The sequence below is a fragment of the Chanodichthys erythropterus genome, chromosome 10 (assembly GCF_024489055.1).
Source record: "Chanodichthys erythropterus isolate Z2021 chromosome 10, ASM2448905v1, whole genome shotgun sequence".
In the NCBI taxonomy this organism is placed as follows: Eukaryota; Metazoa; Chordata; class Actinopteri; order Cypriniformes; family Xenocyprididae; genus Chanodichthys; species Chanodichthys erythropterus.
In genome coordinates this window covers 3,218,446-3,233,675 of record NC_090230.1, presented here as the reverse complement: position 1 = coordinate 3,233,675, position 15,230 = coordinate 3,218,446, and the positions used below count along the sequence as shown (strand labels likewise).

At 37.1% G+C, this 15,230-nt stretch overlaps 1 protein-coding gene and 2 non-coding genes across 6 annotated transcripts; all 3 read left to right on the top strand.

Moving 5' to 3' along the window:
* Positions 1-536: 536 nt before the first annotated feature.
* Positions 537-13,515, top strand: ncl (nucleolin). Of its 4 annotated transcripts, none has more exons than XM_067395822.1 (17): positions 537-666; positions 2,267-2,362; positions 2,434-2,572; positions 2,672-2,806; positions 6,333-6,446; positions 6,558-6,683; positions 6,757-6,915; positions 7,023-7,112; positions 7,305-7,428; positions 7,521-7,657; positions 7,840-7,966; positions 8,053-8,183; positions 8,301-8,430; positions 10,690-10,832; positions 11,992-12,118; positions 12,373-12,647; positions 12,918-13,515. In XM_067395822.1, the coding sequence occupies exons 1-17, from the start codon at positions 649-651 to the stop codon at positions 12,974-12,976; spliced, it is 2,130 nt and encodes a 709-aa protein (XP_067251923.1). In that variant the 5' UTR covers positions 537-648; the 3' UTR covers positions 12,977-13,515. The 4 variants fall into 4 exon arrangements, with proteins under 4 accessions (XP_067251923.1, XP_067251925.1, XP_067251924.1 ...); XM_067395824.1 differs by having other exon boundaries at positions 2,672-2,782; positions 12,918-13,514; XM_067395823.1 differs by having other exon boundaries at positions 2,431-2,572; positions 2,672-2,782; positions 12,918-13,514.
* Positions 7,166-7,237, top strand: LOC137029774 (small nucleolar RNA SNORD82). Its single transcript, XR_010896337.1, has one exon. It is a non-coding gene; the product is annotated as a small nucleolar RNA SNORD82 (small nucleolar RNA).
* Positions 12,158-12,292, top strand: LOC137029765 (small nucleolar RNA SNORA75). The gene has a single exon (XR_010896329.1). It is a non-coding gene; the product is annotated as a small nucleolar RNA SNORA75 (small nucleolar RNA).
* Positions 13,516-15,230: the final 1,715 nt, after the last annotated feature.

The following is a 15,230-nucleotide window of genomic DNA, read 5'->3' as shown; positions in this document are numbered from 1 at the left end:
GTTTTGCATGAAAAAATGTAGGGCGGGGCTTGATTTTGTCATTGGGGAATTGATTGGATGGTTGGATGATTGTGGTTTGCTACTGGTGGATTTCATGTGAGTCAGTGCAGGTTGCCCCGCCCTCGTGCCAGTAAACACTTCACCAGAAAAGATATTGCTGCTAGAGGAAGGGGAAGTTTTATTTAGATGAAAGATAAATCATCTATAATAAATACTGCAAAATTCCATAAAAAATAAAAAAATGTCAGTTATTATTTATATATAATTAATCTTATATATCTAATTTAATCGTTTAATTAGATAAGTCCATGTAAATGTCTAACTTATTCATTCATTCATTCATTCATTCATATGCCAAGCACGCCAGGATGTTGTTGTGGGCCACGATATATGACAAAATTAGGTCAAGAGGTAATTTAAAAGAATCACTGAATCGAATCTGACTGTTCAAAAGAACCGATTCGCGGAAACGAGCCGGACCTCCAGTCGCTGCTACGGGAAACGTCATTGGGCGGAGTTTCACTAGACGTATTAAAGCGTATCCGAGCGCTCTTTTCTGTCCTGTAGCGAGAACCACGTGTGACTGAACGGTTATACCCTGCGCCACTCTCCCAGTTAACAACTTTACAGTAAAAACAACATTCAGTCATGGTGAAGCTTGCTAAGGTAAGATATCTGCAAACATAGTCTAACAATTTAATGTATCACTTAAAGTTTTAAAGGGGGTCAAAATACGAATTTTTATGTTTTTCATTTTATTGCCTGTAATGGGAAGGCCCACATGTGCGACATGTATTTCGATCCTACATATTTATAGGGTTGCTATGTAAACTAAAAAACTGCAAATTTGTCTTTTTAATGTTAAATAGTAACGTCTAAAATGAGCTAATTTATATGTAATATGTTTTTGTTGTGTTTTTTTTTTTTTTTTTTCTTCCTTTAACGCGGGCTTATCACGCTTGTCCATTTAGTAGGCCACAGCTGACACGCATGAAGAATATTTACGTTTTAATTTGACACTTTTGTAGTATTGTAGAAAAAAACCAATCCGGGCTGGTTGGCGAGATTTGTGGCGCTTTTAGAGTGTTGTGGTTTTGCTTTAACTCGTGTATCTGCCAAGTGTACCGTGTAGCAAAGTAGCCCGATGCTAAACGCCTCCATTTTGGTTTTTTGAAGTGAATGAGCAGACATTTAACACGCTGCATTGAAACCGCATTGTATTATTAATGCATATCGTACGATTTGCACGAGTATAATATGTGAGCACGACGCGATTATTGCTTAAACCAGCATGTTATGCCAAAGACTTTAGATTTACTTTTCTGGGTTAGCAAGCGTGTGGGTTTTCCACGTGTAACGTGAACCCCACGTGGGTTTGTACACGCGGTGTTTCACGCACAGTGCTTTGCTTTTTGAATTGTCCTTTCGAGACCCAGACTTTACATACTTTTTTTTTTTTAATTATTTTTACATTTTCGTTTTGCCTATGTATTATGCATTGTAAAACGCGCACAGACATTTGTAAAAACCAAAACTAATGCCTCTTGGCTTTTGATTTATCCACCAAATCTCCACATGTTTTGGCAATTTTGTTCGTGTTGTATGCGTTTCAGTTAAAACGATAAAACCGTTTTTGACTATATATATATAAAATGTACTATATGGTTAGTTAAATGTTACTTAATGGTTCAGTTAAATGTTGGTAATCAAAAAGCATGTCTAATTGGAGTCATTAAACATTTTACCACTTTTCAATTCATTAAACATTTAACAATGTTTTTTAGGGCCCTATGAAGTGTTTTATTTCTCAATTTCCCCCGTTTTATTTTCTTCAGTTAATTTTTATTTTTTTTTTTGGGTTCAAATTTAATGGTTTAATAATCAAAAAGCATGTGTAATTAATCTTATTCATAAATTAATAACTTTAAATTGATTTAATTTTTTATACACATATGGGACACTGACACTTTTTCAGAAAGTGTTAATTCATGCCTTTATTTGATAGACAAATTAACTTAAAACCTTTTTATATTGTAAGCAAATGTATATTTTATTTTAGTCAAATACTTATAATATTTTAATATTTTATTACTTTTGAGAGGTACATTCTACTCTACAACAGGAATAAATCTGTCACAATTTCTTTAAGTTAAGCTGAACTTTTATGTTGGTTGTTGTGAAGACGACATTTTGTATGAAATGTCTCAAATGTATACAGTAAACTTCATTTTTATGAATGGATTCTGCAATTTCTGTCTGTTTGCAGGCAGCTAAAAAGACGCCTTTGAAGAAAAAGGCACCTCCACCTCCCAAAGAAGTGGAAGAGGAATCCAATGAGGAGGACTCTGATGATGAGGAAGAGGTGAGGAATTGATTAAATGGGTTATGTTGCAAATAAAGTTGTTGTATATTAAACTACTTAAATTTCAGCAGGCACCACCGGTCAAAGCTGCAGCAAAGAAGAATGCAGCTCCAGTAAAGGCAGTAAAAAATGGAAAAGCCGCCGCCAAACAGGAGGAGGAGGAGGAGGATGATGATGATGAAGACGACGATGATGATGATGAAGAATCTGGTAAGCAGTTTTTTGTTTTTTTTTCATGATTGTTTTCTCAATGCAATACTTTTAATCCGAAGGTTAATCTAATCTGTGTTTTTCTCCTCTTCCCAATAGAAGAGGAAGCTCCTCCTCCAAAGAAGGCCATGCCTGCTAAAGCAGCACCCACTGCCAAGGCAGCCCCTGCCAAGAAAGCAGCACCTGCTGAGGAGTCTAGTGATGATGATGGTATGAAAACTCTGGCACAGAATAGTATGTTAATCTATTCTTTTTGATGTACCAATATCAAATCATAAATCCCAAGAATGTGTTTTTTTTTTTTTTTTTTTTTTTCCTCCCCTCTTTGGGTCGATGTTGTTGTGAACAATACTTGTAATGCACTTGCCATCCAATAGATAACAAGCTTTGTTTACTTTTGATATGAATCAGTCTCAGGTTTCTAAATTCATAATTATCTTTGTGGTGCGCTATAGCAACTAATCTCAAGCTGCACGTGAATCAATCATCTCTTCCTCTTTACTACTAGTTATAGCACCCAATAAACATGAAAGAACATCATGGGGTATTCCAGAAAGCTTGGTTAACTTACTGTCCCATATACCCATAACCCTCGGTTGATTAACCCAAAACTTGATTACTCGAGGTATGCTGGTTCCAAAAAGGCGTCCGTGTAAGTTTAGCCGACCCAGAGTATGTTTCCGGTTAAAACACAAGACATTCTCAACAGAGCAACGATTCGATGATTCACCATGGAAATGGGGGGCTAAGAAAAAGTGCCATTCTACTACTTTTGTTTAATGGTAGTTTACATAACCTACTTGATTGCACAACCACCAAATAGGTGGTGATGTGCATCCTTTTTCTTTCTTTCTTTCTTTCTTTCTTTCTTTCTTTCTTTCTTTCTTTCTTTCTTTCTTTCTTTCTTTCTTTCTTTCTTTCTTTCTTTCTTTCTTTCTTTCTTTCTTTCTTTCTTTCTTTCTTTCTTTCTTTCTTTCTTTCTTTCTTTCTTTCCTTCCATTCAAGTAATCTTTATCAACTGAGAATAAGAAGAGATTAGCCTGACTATGTCAGACTTCCTACTTCCGCTCAATTTCATTTCGCTTCTGTACTCAGTCTGAGACAGCGTCAGAGCTTTCTGTTTACCACCGGTCTGGAAACAGCCGGGCCAATCAACGAACAGAGGGCGGGCTGAGAGCCGTGACGTAGATGCTAAGCGCCGAGTTTTACATTGTAGTTTAGAGAAATGCAATTCGCTCTATGGAGAACATTCAACTCTTTTTCAAACTGAAGCCAGAACAAGAGTGTTTGATAAACATTTGTTTTATCATGTGTTTACAACAGGTTTACAGTGGAAGTTCAATCATAGATTTGAGTTCGATGCGGCTGTACAGGCACATAACATGCGTCATAACTAAACGTATCTGATTGGCTTACGGGTAACCAATGATTTTAAACTTCAGACAAGCGCCCCCTGGCGAGAGAGAAAACACTTCTCTATTATGCCATTCCAGACTCTGTCTACGAAGCAAAGTGAAGTAGCAGAGTCTGGTATTACCAGGCTAAGAAGAGATGGTCCTCACTGCAGAACATGAGATCCTTTACATATCCCTAATCCTACCTGTCTCTGCCCCCTGGATCTAAACCTACCCATTTCCACCCCCTGGATTTGGATCCAACTCCTCCCACTTTACATATCCCTTAACCTACCTGTCTCCACCGCCTGGATCTCATGTGTTCTGCAGTGAGGGGCTACTGGTTACGATGGTTATGTGTGAGATGACCGTAAAATGAATGCATGTATTAGAATTGAATTAACATATAAATATTACTGCTTTATAAGTGTTATATATATATATATATATATATATATATATATATATATATTAATATTAGTAGTAAACTTTTGAAGTGAATCAAATTTCATCAAAGTTCTTCAAAGTTGTCCTACGAACTGTTTTCCAAAGAAGGCATTAGGACAACTTTGAAAGGTTTTGATCCACTTTATTAGGGGTGTAATGGTACAAGTATTTGTACCAAAATTTTTTGTTGTGACTTTTGGTTCAGTACACGTGTACCAATGCGTCCGTGGCGTTGTGGCCCTTTATCCACCAATCTCAATAAGCTCCGTTTTGTTACCTTCGATAAAGTCTTTATCATGAAACTCAAACCATTAATGCCATTTTGAAGCTCTTTGTGGCGTGACGCATCACTGTATAGGTGCCTCAGATCAAGCGACAGCGTGGAGCGAGAATGAATGCGATATAGTTACAGAATAACCTGAAATTAACATCTTTGGGTATGTTGAGAGTACAACTGAAACGTATTTCGCTAAATGCTGGTTATGAGGGCCATTGGGTAAATATATTTTAACATTGAATTGGAGTAGAAACGGGTTTAGAAGTTAATGCAAAAACTGCCTTTGCAAATGACGTCTGGCGCTTTTCTCAGTTGTAGACACCCAAAGAGTTCAGAGCTGCACGCCTCGGACAGCGTGCAAATAAGAATGAATTCTTTCACCTCCCCTTGCGCCTAAACGGACAAATTCACACATTGATCTCAATCTCCACGTTTGTGAGTATCTCGGTAAACATAGTCCATTATGGTTGGGTATGGGTATCGTTAAGGTTTTAACTGTAGAACTACTCTTACCGATACTGCTTATCGATCCGGTACTTTACGTTAAAGTACTGGATTGATAAGATGGAAAAGAAATGAAGTGCTTCCATTTGTTCATGTATTCAGGCAAGTAATATAGGTCTAGCCTATAAAAGAAATCTAAAGTAACAAATGTAAAATAACACTGCATGCTTTTCACAGTATAAATTAATAGATTAATGCTTATTAAAGCTAACTATATTCAGGTGAAGAGCTGTGATTTTTCACTTTGCATCTTGTTTGATTAACATTGGCATAATTGTCAGAAGGTGACTGCTGTCACTTTAAGACAATGGATATTAACACACATCGGATTTTCTCTCAGCAGGCATGAAAATCCCTCACCTTTCGGCGAAATTCACCGTTTTGAAACCAAAATAGGTTAAGTTTGGGTTTAGGGAGGAACAAATGACAAAACATGGCTAGTTTTTAATAGTTTTATCATATCATCATTCTAATCCTTGGAAACCAAAATCTTAAAATTTGCTTATTGCAGGCCATTCGTCACCATTAAACGGGGCTTTCATGTGAGTGGTTTTGGTGCTGTAGCTCCTCTGTGTGAGCACGATCTCTCCTGGATTGCGAAAGCAAAAATGCATCAGACAAATGTCCTAATATTATTGTATTCAGACACAGCTGGCGACTGACGAGATGGAATGCACAAGATAATGTCTATATAGCAATAATTGTACGTGTATCTTCATAATTTCCCTAGTACCGACAGCAGAACAGTTAAAGTATGAGCTTATCGGTACACCGGTTTTTCATACTTTAGCCCCGTGGCCAATTTAATACCGCATTTCGGTTATCCGCTCTCTTTCACAAGCTGCTTTCTGGAGTACCCCCAGAAAGTGTCGGAAGATGGGGTACAATTACCAAAATGAGTATCTGTAGTTGGCAAGTTAGCAAGATTAACTTTGGGAGAAAAACAACTTTGTTGTCCAAAGTGCTTCACAATTTAAAAAAAAAAAAAAAGAGAGAGAGAGATATTGACGCACTGCATCATGTATCCAAATGAATAGAGATTGGAATTTAAGAAATCGTATCTTGAAATTTATCAGGGCACAACCCTAAGACAATATAACATTCTAACAACTCTATTTTCATTTTCTGTCTTGTATAGATGAATCGGAAGAAGAGGCATCACCACCCAAGAAGGCTGCACCTGCCAAAGCCACACCGGCGAAGAAAGCCACTCCTGCAAAGAAGGCTGCTTCTGCCGAATCAGACAGTGAAGGTACAAAATATTCTAATTATACACCAAAGATGTCGTATTTAAATGAAGTTATTTTCACTGTGAACATGTCTTTTTGTGTAAATGACTGTCTAAACTTGCATTCCTTTGTAGATGAATCTGAAGAGGAAGAAGTTCCACCTCCTAAAAAGGCTGCTGCTAAACCTGCAGGCAAAGCGCTTGCTGCAAAAGCACCCGCAGCCAAAGAGGAATCGGATGATGATGATGAAGATGACGATGGTAATTTATTTATTTTTTTAAATGAACCTTTTTTAGCTTTTACGCATCTCAAATATTTTATCGACCATCATAGATTCAGAAGAAGAGGAAATGGACACAACTCCTGCGCCCAAAGCCTCTGGCAAAAAGGCAGGAATGGTGAAAGCAAAAGAGGAATCTGAAGATGATGATGACGATGATGATGATGACGACGATGACGATGATGACGACGAAGATGACGACGAAGAACAAGGTAACATTTAATTATACTTTCATGGTGCTTGGCATAATTGGTTGCCAACCCTGCAAATGCTTGTCTGTCAAATGCAAAATTCACGTGTTCTGGGTTTTGTGCTCCAGAAACTCCCGTCACTCCAGGGAAAAGGAAATCGGAGACTAAAAAAGAGAAGGGAACACCACCAGCTAAGAAAGTTAAAACTGATGGCGAGGGTGAGACTTTTACTTTATTTGTACGAGGGTGTACTTTATTTCTTGTGCATTTAACTACATATGATGATCAAAAGGGACTTAATACTGATGTATGTGATGTCACCTTTTTGTAAATTCTGATGCTGTTTAAGGGAAAAAAGGTGGATTTCCTTGTTATGGTATGGCGATCTTACCTTGGTTTCAAATTTTCAGGTTTCAGTGTCTTCTTGGGCAACTTGAACCCAAATAAAGACTTTGATGAAATTAAATCTGCAATCTCCAAGTTCTTCTCAAAGGAAGGCCTTGAAATTCAGGACGTGCGACTTGGTGCGACCAAGTAAGTATTTATTTATTTTTATTTTTTTTATTTGGTCAAACTTGTTGTGATGCATTGGGAATGTTGATTTGACTTCCTAATTTCTTTTGAAGGAAATTTGGCTACGTTGACTTTGCATCAGAAGAAGAGGTGCAGAAGGCTTTAGAGCTCAATGGCAAGAAGCTGCTGGGTCTGCCGCTGAAACTCGACAGGGCAAGAAGCAAGGAGAACTCCCAGGAAAACAAAAAAGGTAACGACCTACAGCTGCCTCTTTGAACGTTAATCTGACAATGTCTAGAAATGATGACAGCTTATCACTTACCTGAACTCCTATGTGGAAATTAAGATGGTCAAGTACTGATCTGGATCCATCACTATATTGTGTGTTAACACTGAGCTTGCAGAAGCCAACGTTTTATTTTTCTTCCTCAGAGAGGGATTCACGCACTTTGTTTGTAAAGAACCTTCCGTACTCCGTGACGCAAGATGAACTGAAGGAAGTCTTTGACCAGGCTGTTGATATTAGAATACCAATGGGCAACAACGGTTCTAGCAGAGGGTAAGACTCGGCCATGACTGTTAGTGTTATAACGCATGCATATTTTCAAACTAATGGTTCACTGACATCCTCTGCTTTGGCGACAGAATCGCCTACATTGAGTTCAAGACTGAGGAAATAGCTGAGAAGATGCTGGGGGAGGCACAAGGGGCAGATGTTCAGGGCCGTCCTATCATGGTAGACTTCACAGGAGAAAAGAGTCGGCAGGGCGGGAGATGTGAGTGATGCAATCTTTGTTCCTGCAGTTTGGCTCTAGACTAAATCTGTTTTAGTTCTCATCTGTCCTTGTTTTATCATGAATGCTAAGACCACTCTTGTTTTCTATCCCATTCAGCCACTGGTTCTACGAGCAAAGTCCTTGTCGTGAACAATCTAGCATTCAGCGCAACTGAAGATTCCCTCCAGAGTGTGTTTGAGAAGGCAGTGTCCATCAGAATACCACAGAACAATGGCAGGCCGAAGGGGTCAGTTGCTTCATTAATCCTTTAAGACCTGAAGGCTTTAGAGGTTTTTTTTTTTTTTTTTTTTTTTTTTTTTTACGAATTTCTTCCTCCTTTTCCCCCTTTGTCTCATGAAATCTAACGGTTAAGAAATGAGTCATACAGAAAATTGCTTAAACTAAACATTTATTGAACACAAGCCTCTCCAATCAGTGCACTAAAAGTAACTTGTACGTTAAATATTAAATGTGCAAAACAGGTAATCAAATCTAGACAGTCAAATTAACTTGGTAGTAGCCTAATTCATAGTAATAACATGGCTCAACTTTAAGCACCTTGTCAAAACTGTTCTGAAGCATGCTTTTATACTGGAAGTCAAATAGTTATAATCTAAATGATACCGAATAAGAGTTCACCCATTTTACACAGCTTGCTGCTCATAGCCTCCATGACATCGCTCGTGGCCAATGCACTCTATGCAGTTGTGTCGGACCCACAGACACATTTAATGAGGAAAGTTTTAGCGAAGTTTTGTCTGAATTGCACGTTTCTACTTTCACATGCAAATAACTTCTATCAATACTACCTATGTGTTCAGTTTTTATTGGCTCTTAAAGAGACGCGCAAATGGGAGCGCGTGCCCTCCATCCAGTCTTGAAGGGTTCATGTCATTATGTTAATACTTAGTTGGTACTGAAATTTTAAAAATGTGACCGTTTGAGTGCTGTTGAGCAGATTCATAAACACCTTATTGGCTGTTCATGTGATTATGAATGTGATTGGTTGCAATGTTCAACGCACGGAAGCACACGGAAATGTTTGAATTGAAAGTTGAATTTGAAAGCAAGAGAACTTAAAAGGAGCAAGCAAAGATGAGCATAACCGATGTCCCCCACATATGCATATTGAGATTTATTTTTTTTTTTTTATTCACACTAACATTTAGATATTTAATAGAATAAAATGCCTATAATGTGAACTAGGTAGTTTCGCTGATTATCTTTAAAAGTCTATAGAATTGCCGTCAGTTCATACTGCTGTTAACACTTCATATGCTAGACTGCCATTTCATTAGCTACTGTAGGTAAAAAATTGGTAGAATAACAAAGTATAAAAATGAAACCAGTTTAAAAAAAAAAAAAAAAGGAAATTCAAATGACACTGGAAGCCAGACAAATTCAACTTAAAAATGGCCTCTACCACTCTTACAATAAATTTTGGTGGATTGGTTGGCCTGTTTTCTTTGCAGTGCTAAGAATGTTTTTCAGTAAAGAAATGTATCGATGCATGCAGGTTTTCGTGTCTGTCTGAATACTCATTAGTAGGGGTGTAACGATATATTACAATATTTACGATATTTTGCGACGCAAAAATGTTGCGATATGTATCGTAGAGTGATGTCGATACTTCTACGATATGACGGCAGTCTAATCTTATTGGTTGAGCTGCCGACGTGACCTACTCGGCAACAGTGGCAGTGAGAGAAGCTGGGTTGTCACCGCATATAAAGGGTGTCTCAATCAGCTCTTTAGCTCAGTAAGTGTTTCGCACACCCATCAAATCTTGCAAGCAGGTTTAAACGACGCTTGATCGCATGAGAAGTTGTGGGTTTCTTTCAGCGCAGTGCCACAGCAACTGCTGTGCTCACAGAAAAGCAAAATATGCTTGCGATGCTTTGCTTTAAGAAGTTCTGTGGGGCCGTTCACATATTGCCTTTTCCACGTGCAAGTCCGTTATTTCAAATGTAGCCATGCGGCAGGCGCGCTCATGATGGAAGCAACGTGGTCGCAATGCGCATTCGGTGCGTTTTCCAGGGAAATCGGATGAAAAGTTCTCAACTTTTCAAAACGCCACAAGCGCACCACAGGTCATGTGACAAGAACCAACCGATCAGCTTCGGCCTTTCCGTAACACAGCCTCAATCTCAGCTGAACAGCTGATCATAGCTGTTCAGGGTTGTTATATCTTCATAAATATATCTAGTAATAAAGCTAATGCAAGGGCTAGAAATCAATACAGAAGGTTTTCATTAAACCTGAAATGTGATCTTGTATGTACAAGGAAAATTATTGAATTTGTTTTTTGATTTGTTTTCCCAAAATCTTGTGATGTGTATCGTGACACCCCTACTCATTAGCAACCATTCATTCAAGTAAAATGTTTATTGCATCAAAGTTTGGAGCGGATATGTTGGAGTGAACAGGCCATAAAGTTGGACGCACATTTTGGATGTTTTTGCCCACTTATTGGACTAGTCTAATGTCTTTTTATTTTATCTTCTAGATTTGCATTTTTGGAGTTTGGGAGCATGGAGGATGCCAAGGAGGCGCTGGAGAATTTTAACAACACAGACATTGAGGGCAGAAGCATCAGATTAGAATTCAGTCAGAACGAGAGAGAGCGAGGCGGTGGAAGAGGAAACTCTGGTTTGTAGATTGCTTTTGACTGAAGTTCTATCTTATTTATTATAATGTAATATAATAAATCAGACAAAAAAATTCATTAAGGAGCCATTGGCTCCTATAGGGGGGAAAAAAACAGGTGCCAAATTTTAAGAGCCACACAACAATGAACTTAAACAGGATGACTAAAAATGAGTGATTTAAAATTATGTTCTAGAGTTTCAGCTTTTTCATCTCGTGACATTTCTGGGAAATGTCACCATTTTCATTTTAATACTATAGTTTTTGTTAAAAAAATTAAAGCAGAAAATATAAAAATATAAAATCGGATTCAAAATATTAAGTTTTGTTTTTTAAAATTTTTTTTTTTTTTTTTTTTTTTTTTTTTTTTTTTTTAGTATTTCGAGCAATATTTTTAATGGTTTGTTAATTATTAGTAATGCTAGTTTATATTGAATGACAAATGTTTAGTCCTTCCTCCCTGAAGCTACAAGTTTACTTTGAATCAAATGATAAATTTTGTACATTTCCATAGATTTATACTTTTAATTATAGAAATTACAAATAACAGGGGCTATTGATGCACATACTGCTTGACTTTGGTTACTTTGAAATGTCTGTGCTTTTGCTGCTCATTCAAGTTGAGATGAGGATTAAAATTGTTGCTACATCCGTTTACAACACAATATAATATAAATGATATAAGTAAACTTTGATTAATTGATCTGCATTAGTTCATAAGCAATCGGTTGACAAATGTGTGCTAATTAAATGCGAGCTGCTCTGAATGCGCAACAGCGCCATCTTTTGACTTTAAAACATGCAGTGCTCACATTTATTTTATGAAACTAATGATCACATTAGGGAGCATCACGACTTGTTTTTCCATCCACAAAATATAAGACTCCTTAAAATGATCGTTTATACTCTTGTTATACTATAAGGCACTAAAGACTTATGACCTTAAATTTCTGTCAACACAACAAATTATGTGATGGCTACTTTCACAGAACACACAAAACAAACACAAAACAAAATTTTAGTCATAACGTGCGAATTTGTATGTTTGCCAATGGTGACCTCGACACCCATTCCACCCCCCCCCCCCCCCCCTTCCTCTCCCCCAGTGCTAAATGATGATTTTTATTTTATTTATTTATTTATTTTTTCCTGCTGCATTTAGGACCTACAAAAACCCTGTTTGTCAAAGGTCTGTCAGAAGAGACCACAGATCAGACTCTGAAAGACTCTTTTGAAGGCGCCGTCGCTGCCAGAATTGCCATGGACAGAGAAACTGGATCGTCAAAAGGGTACTTGCTATGTTTGATTCTCTCACAAACCATGTTTTTTGCTTCTCATGAGCTCCTCTCTGTCAGTTCAGTGGCGGTGTATGGATTCGCAAGAGAAGTAGATTCAAATTCACACTTAAACAGGTGTTTCCAGATGTTATATTGGAACATGCCCATGTCTGATGTGAGACATTTTAAGCAGTTTAGATCTAGAAAGCTGCTGCTGCTGCAGTTTGTCCTCCTGAATGTTTACCAAATACGGTTTTCTCCCTCAGTTTCGGTTTCGTAGACTTCGATAGTGAAGAAGACTGCAAGGCAGCCAAAGAAGCCATGGATGATGGAGAGATTGATGGAAGCAAGGTCACACTGGACTACGCTAAGCCCAAGGGTGAGGGCGGCCGAGGGGGTGGTTTCGGAGGCAGAGGCTTTGGAGGACGAGGTGGCGGACGTGGGGGTTTCGGTGGCCGAGGAGGCGGTAGAGGCGGTAGAGGAGGCGGCTTCAGGGGAGGACGAGGAGGAAGGGGCGGTGGCTTCAGAGGAGGGAGAGGCGGTAGGTGTCATCTGATTGTTTTTTTTTTTTTTGTTTTTTTTTTTTTCAAAACTTCATTTGTAATGGAAAAATTAACATTATATTATACTATTAAGGTTTTGAAGCACCAAAATGGCTTGTTGGCACCACCTACAATAATTCAAAGTTTCATGTACAAAATTCAGTAGTCTTGTGTAACTTCTTAAATTTGGCAGTGTGCTGGTCTGAATGTTTTGGCATATCTACTGAATTAAGTTGTAAATTTTAAAATCTTCTTTTCCCCCCCATCAGGTGGACGAGGTGGATTTGGGGACAGGCCACAAGGAAAGAAGATTAAGTTTGATAATTAAATCTGTATTTGAATGAACTGTTTTCATTGCTTAAGTCCACTTTGTCAGAGCATTTCTAGGACATTCCAGAAAGCATCAGTAACTGTACAGTGACTCCCGACCCCTCTGAGATGTCCCGACCATCCGCGTAAAAATTAAATGTGAATGTTGTAATTATGCTCTGCTGGTTTAGGTACATGTTGTACAAGTTTTGGTTTCTTTTGTTTGTGTGCATTTTTCCACTCTCAAACCACCACCACCCCCCCCCCCCCTTTTTTTTTTTTTATTTAATTTTTATTTTCTTTTTTTTTTTTTTTAAGTTTTAGGTGCAAGTTTAATGTGCAGTACCTTTTTAATGTGCAAAGCATATTGTAACGTATACATACGTTTGTTGCCTATTTAGTAGTATTTAGAGATGTAAATCTATAAGAAAGATTTGAATAATTAAGACGGGCAACAGCTCTGTGAGGATGTCAAATTTATGTATGCATTAAATTTGGCTTATGACTCGAGGCTTTTTCTTTTTCCAGTTCAGATTTTTCATAATGTAAAGAACCATTTTGATTAAATGTGGTTTTTAAACTATTTGGTTTGTCGTGATTTTGAAGGTATTATTCAACAGGTGTGTGTGTGGTCCAAATAAGGAAGTACTACAAACGGAAATCAGACCCTTTTTAGATATATTCCTAAATTTTATCATGTATTAAAGACCAAACCGGTGACAAATTTTCCTAATTTGTCAATCAGGGGCAAGTTTCCCCAAAAGCATCGTTAGCCATCTAACAGTTCAACGATTTGGTGTTTCCCGAAACCATAGATCGAACAAACATTGACAACTTCATCGCAATCATGTGTTTGGAACGAGCGTTCCCGAGCTGTGTTGGCATTATTTCCTGTTTTTATAACGTGGATTTAATAAATCATTATCTTGAACAAAAATAAGCAAGCTTACGGTGACCGGGAGGGGACATGTTCGGTTCACTTAGTTTTGTCTTTGCGACGACATATAAACTCGTAAGAACGTTATTAGTCGTGGCCACGAGATCATTTTGTCGAGGTAATGACATCCTTACGTCGTGACCTCGATCATATGTGGAGGGAGCGATATATTTTTCTCGTGGTCACGACTTCGTTATGTTGAGGGAATTTTTGTCTCTGGGGAATTCGGTACATCGCTAAGTATTTGCTTTTACTGACAAGATTAAAAACTAGTTTACTCAGTCTTTTACTGAAAAATATGCCTGTTATAAGTTTAACAACATTGTATCAGTTGTCTTGCCTATAATCACCTGCTGTAATGCCAGATGGCCAGGTGATGGCGGACTCCTCAAGAAAGATCACAAAGAGAAATGCATTTAAAAAAACAACACATTGAACGTTTAAAGAAAAGGGGGTTTGTTAATGGTCCCTGTACCTTGTATGAAAGGTAAACGAAACTTATTTTCCCACAGATTGTTTTATTGTTCATTTAGGCTATTTATGGCAGCATCTGCTGATAAATTATGTTCTGGTTTTCAAGCACTAAACATGTTTTTGTTCGTGCTTGTGCCGTTTTTCTTTAAATCATTTGGATCTAATACAACGTTCAATAAGATGTGGGGTGTTGTATGGATCCATTTTGGCCACTTACATAATTAGCTATACTTACTACATAATAGGTAGAAATTGTGACAAAAGTCAAATTTATGACAAAAAAAACAACTTATAGCCTAATTATGAAAGACAAAGTCATAATTTTTACTTTTTAATCTCATATTTGTCATAATTGACTTGTCATAATTTCGACTTGGTATATCAATTATATCTTAATTTCATCTTTTGATCTATTAAATATTGAGTATATCGATGTAGTCAATTCTGAGTGTTATAATTTTGTAAATTTAGTTACAAATTATAAATTTATTAAACAAGTTATAAATTTTAGTTACATACTATTTAGTATGACATAATTATTGATTTTTATGTCATAATTTCAACTTTTTGTAAATGTAAACCTTTTTTCATCAGACTTTGTCATAATTTTGACTTTTTGTCAATTTTTTTTTTTTTTTGACTTTATCAATTTTGAATTTTAATCACATAATTATTACTTTTTATCTTAATTTCGACTTTTTGGTCTCATATTTGTGACATAAAAAGTCAATATTATGACGTGACTTTTTGGTCTCATAATTTGACTTAGTATAATTATGACATAAAATTGACATACTAAATCATAATTTTGAATTTTGTCATGATTTGACTTAGTATGTCATAATATTGACTTTTTGTCATA

Coding starts and splice junctions, on each gene's coding strand:
- ncl (XM_067395821.1), top strand. Junction 2,363..2,430: donor ACTCTGATGATGAGGAAGAG/GTGAGGAATTGA, acceptor CTTAAATTTCAG/CAGGCACCACCGGTCAAAGC. Junction 2,573..2,671: donor TGATGATGATGAAGAATCTG/GTAAGCAGTTTT, acceptor TCTTCCCAATAG/AAGAGGAAGCTCCTCCTCCA.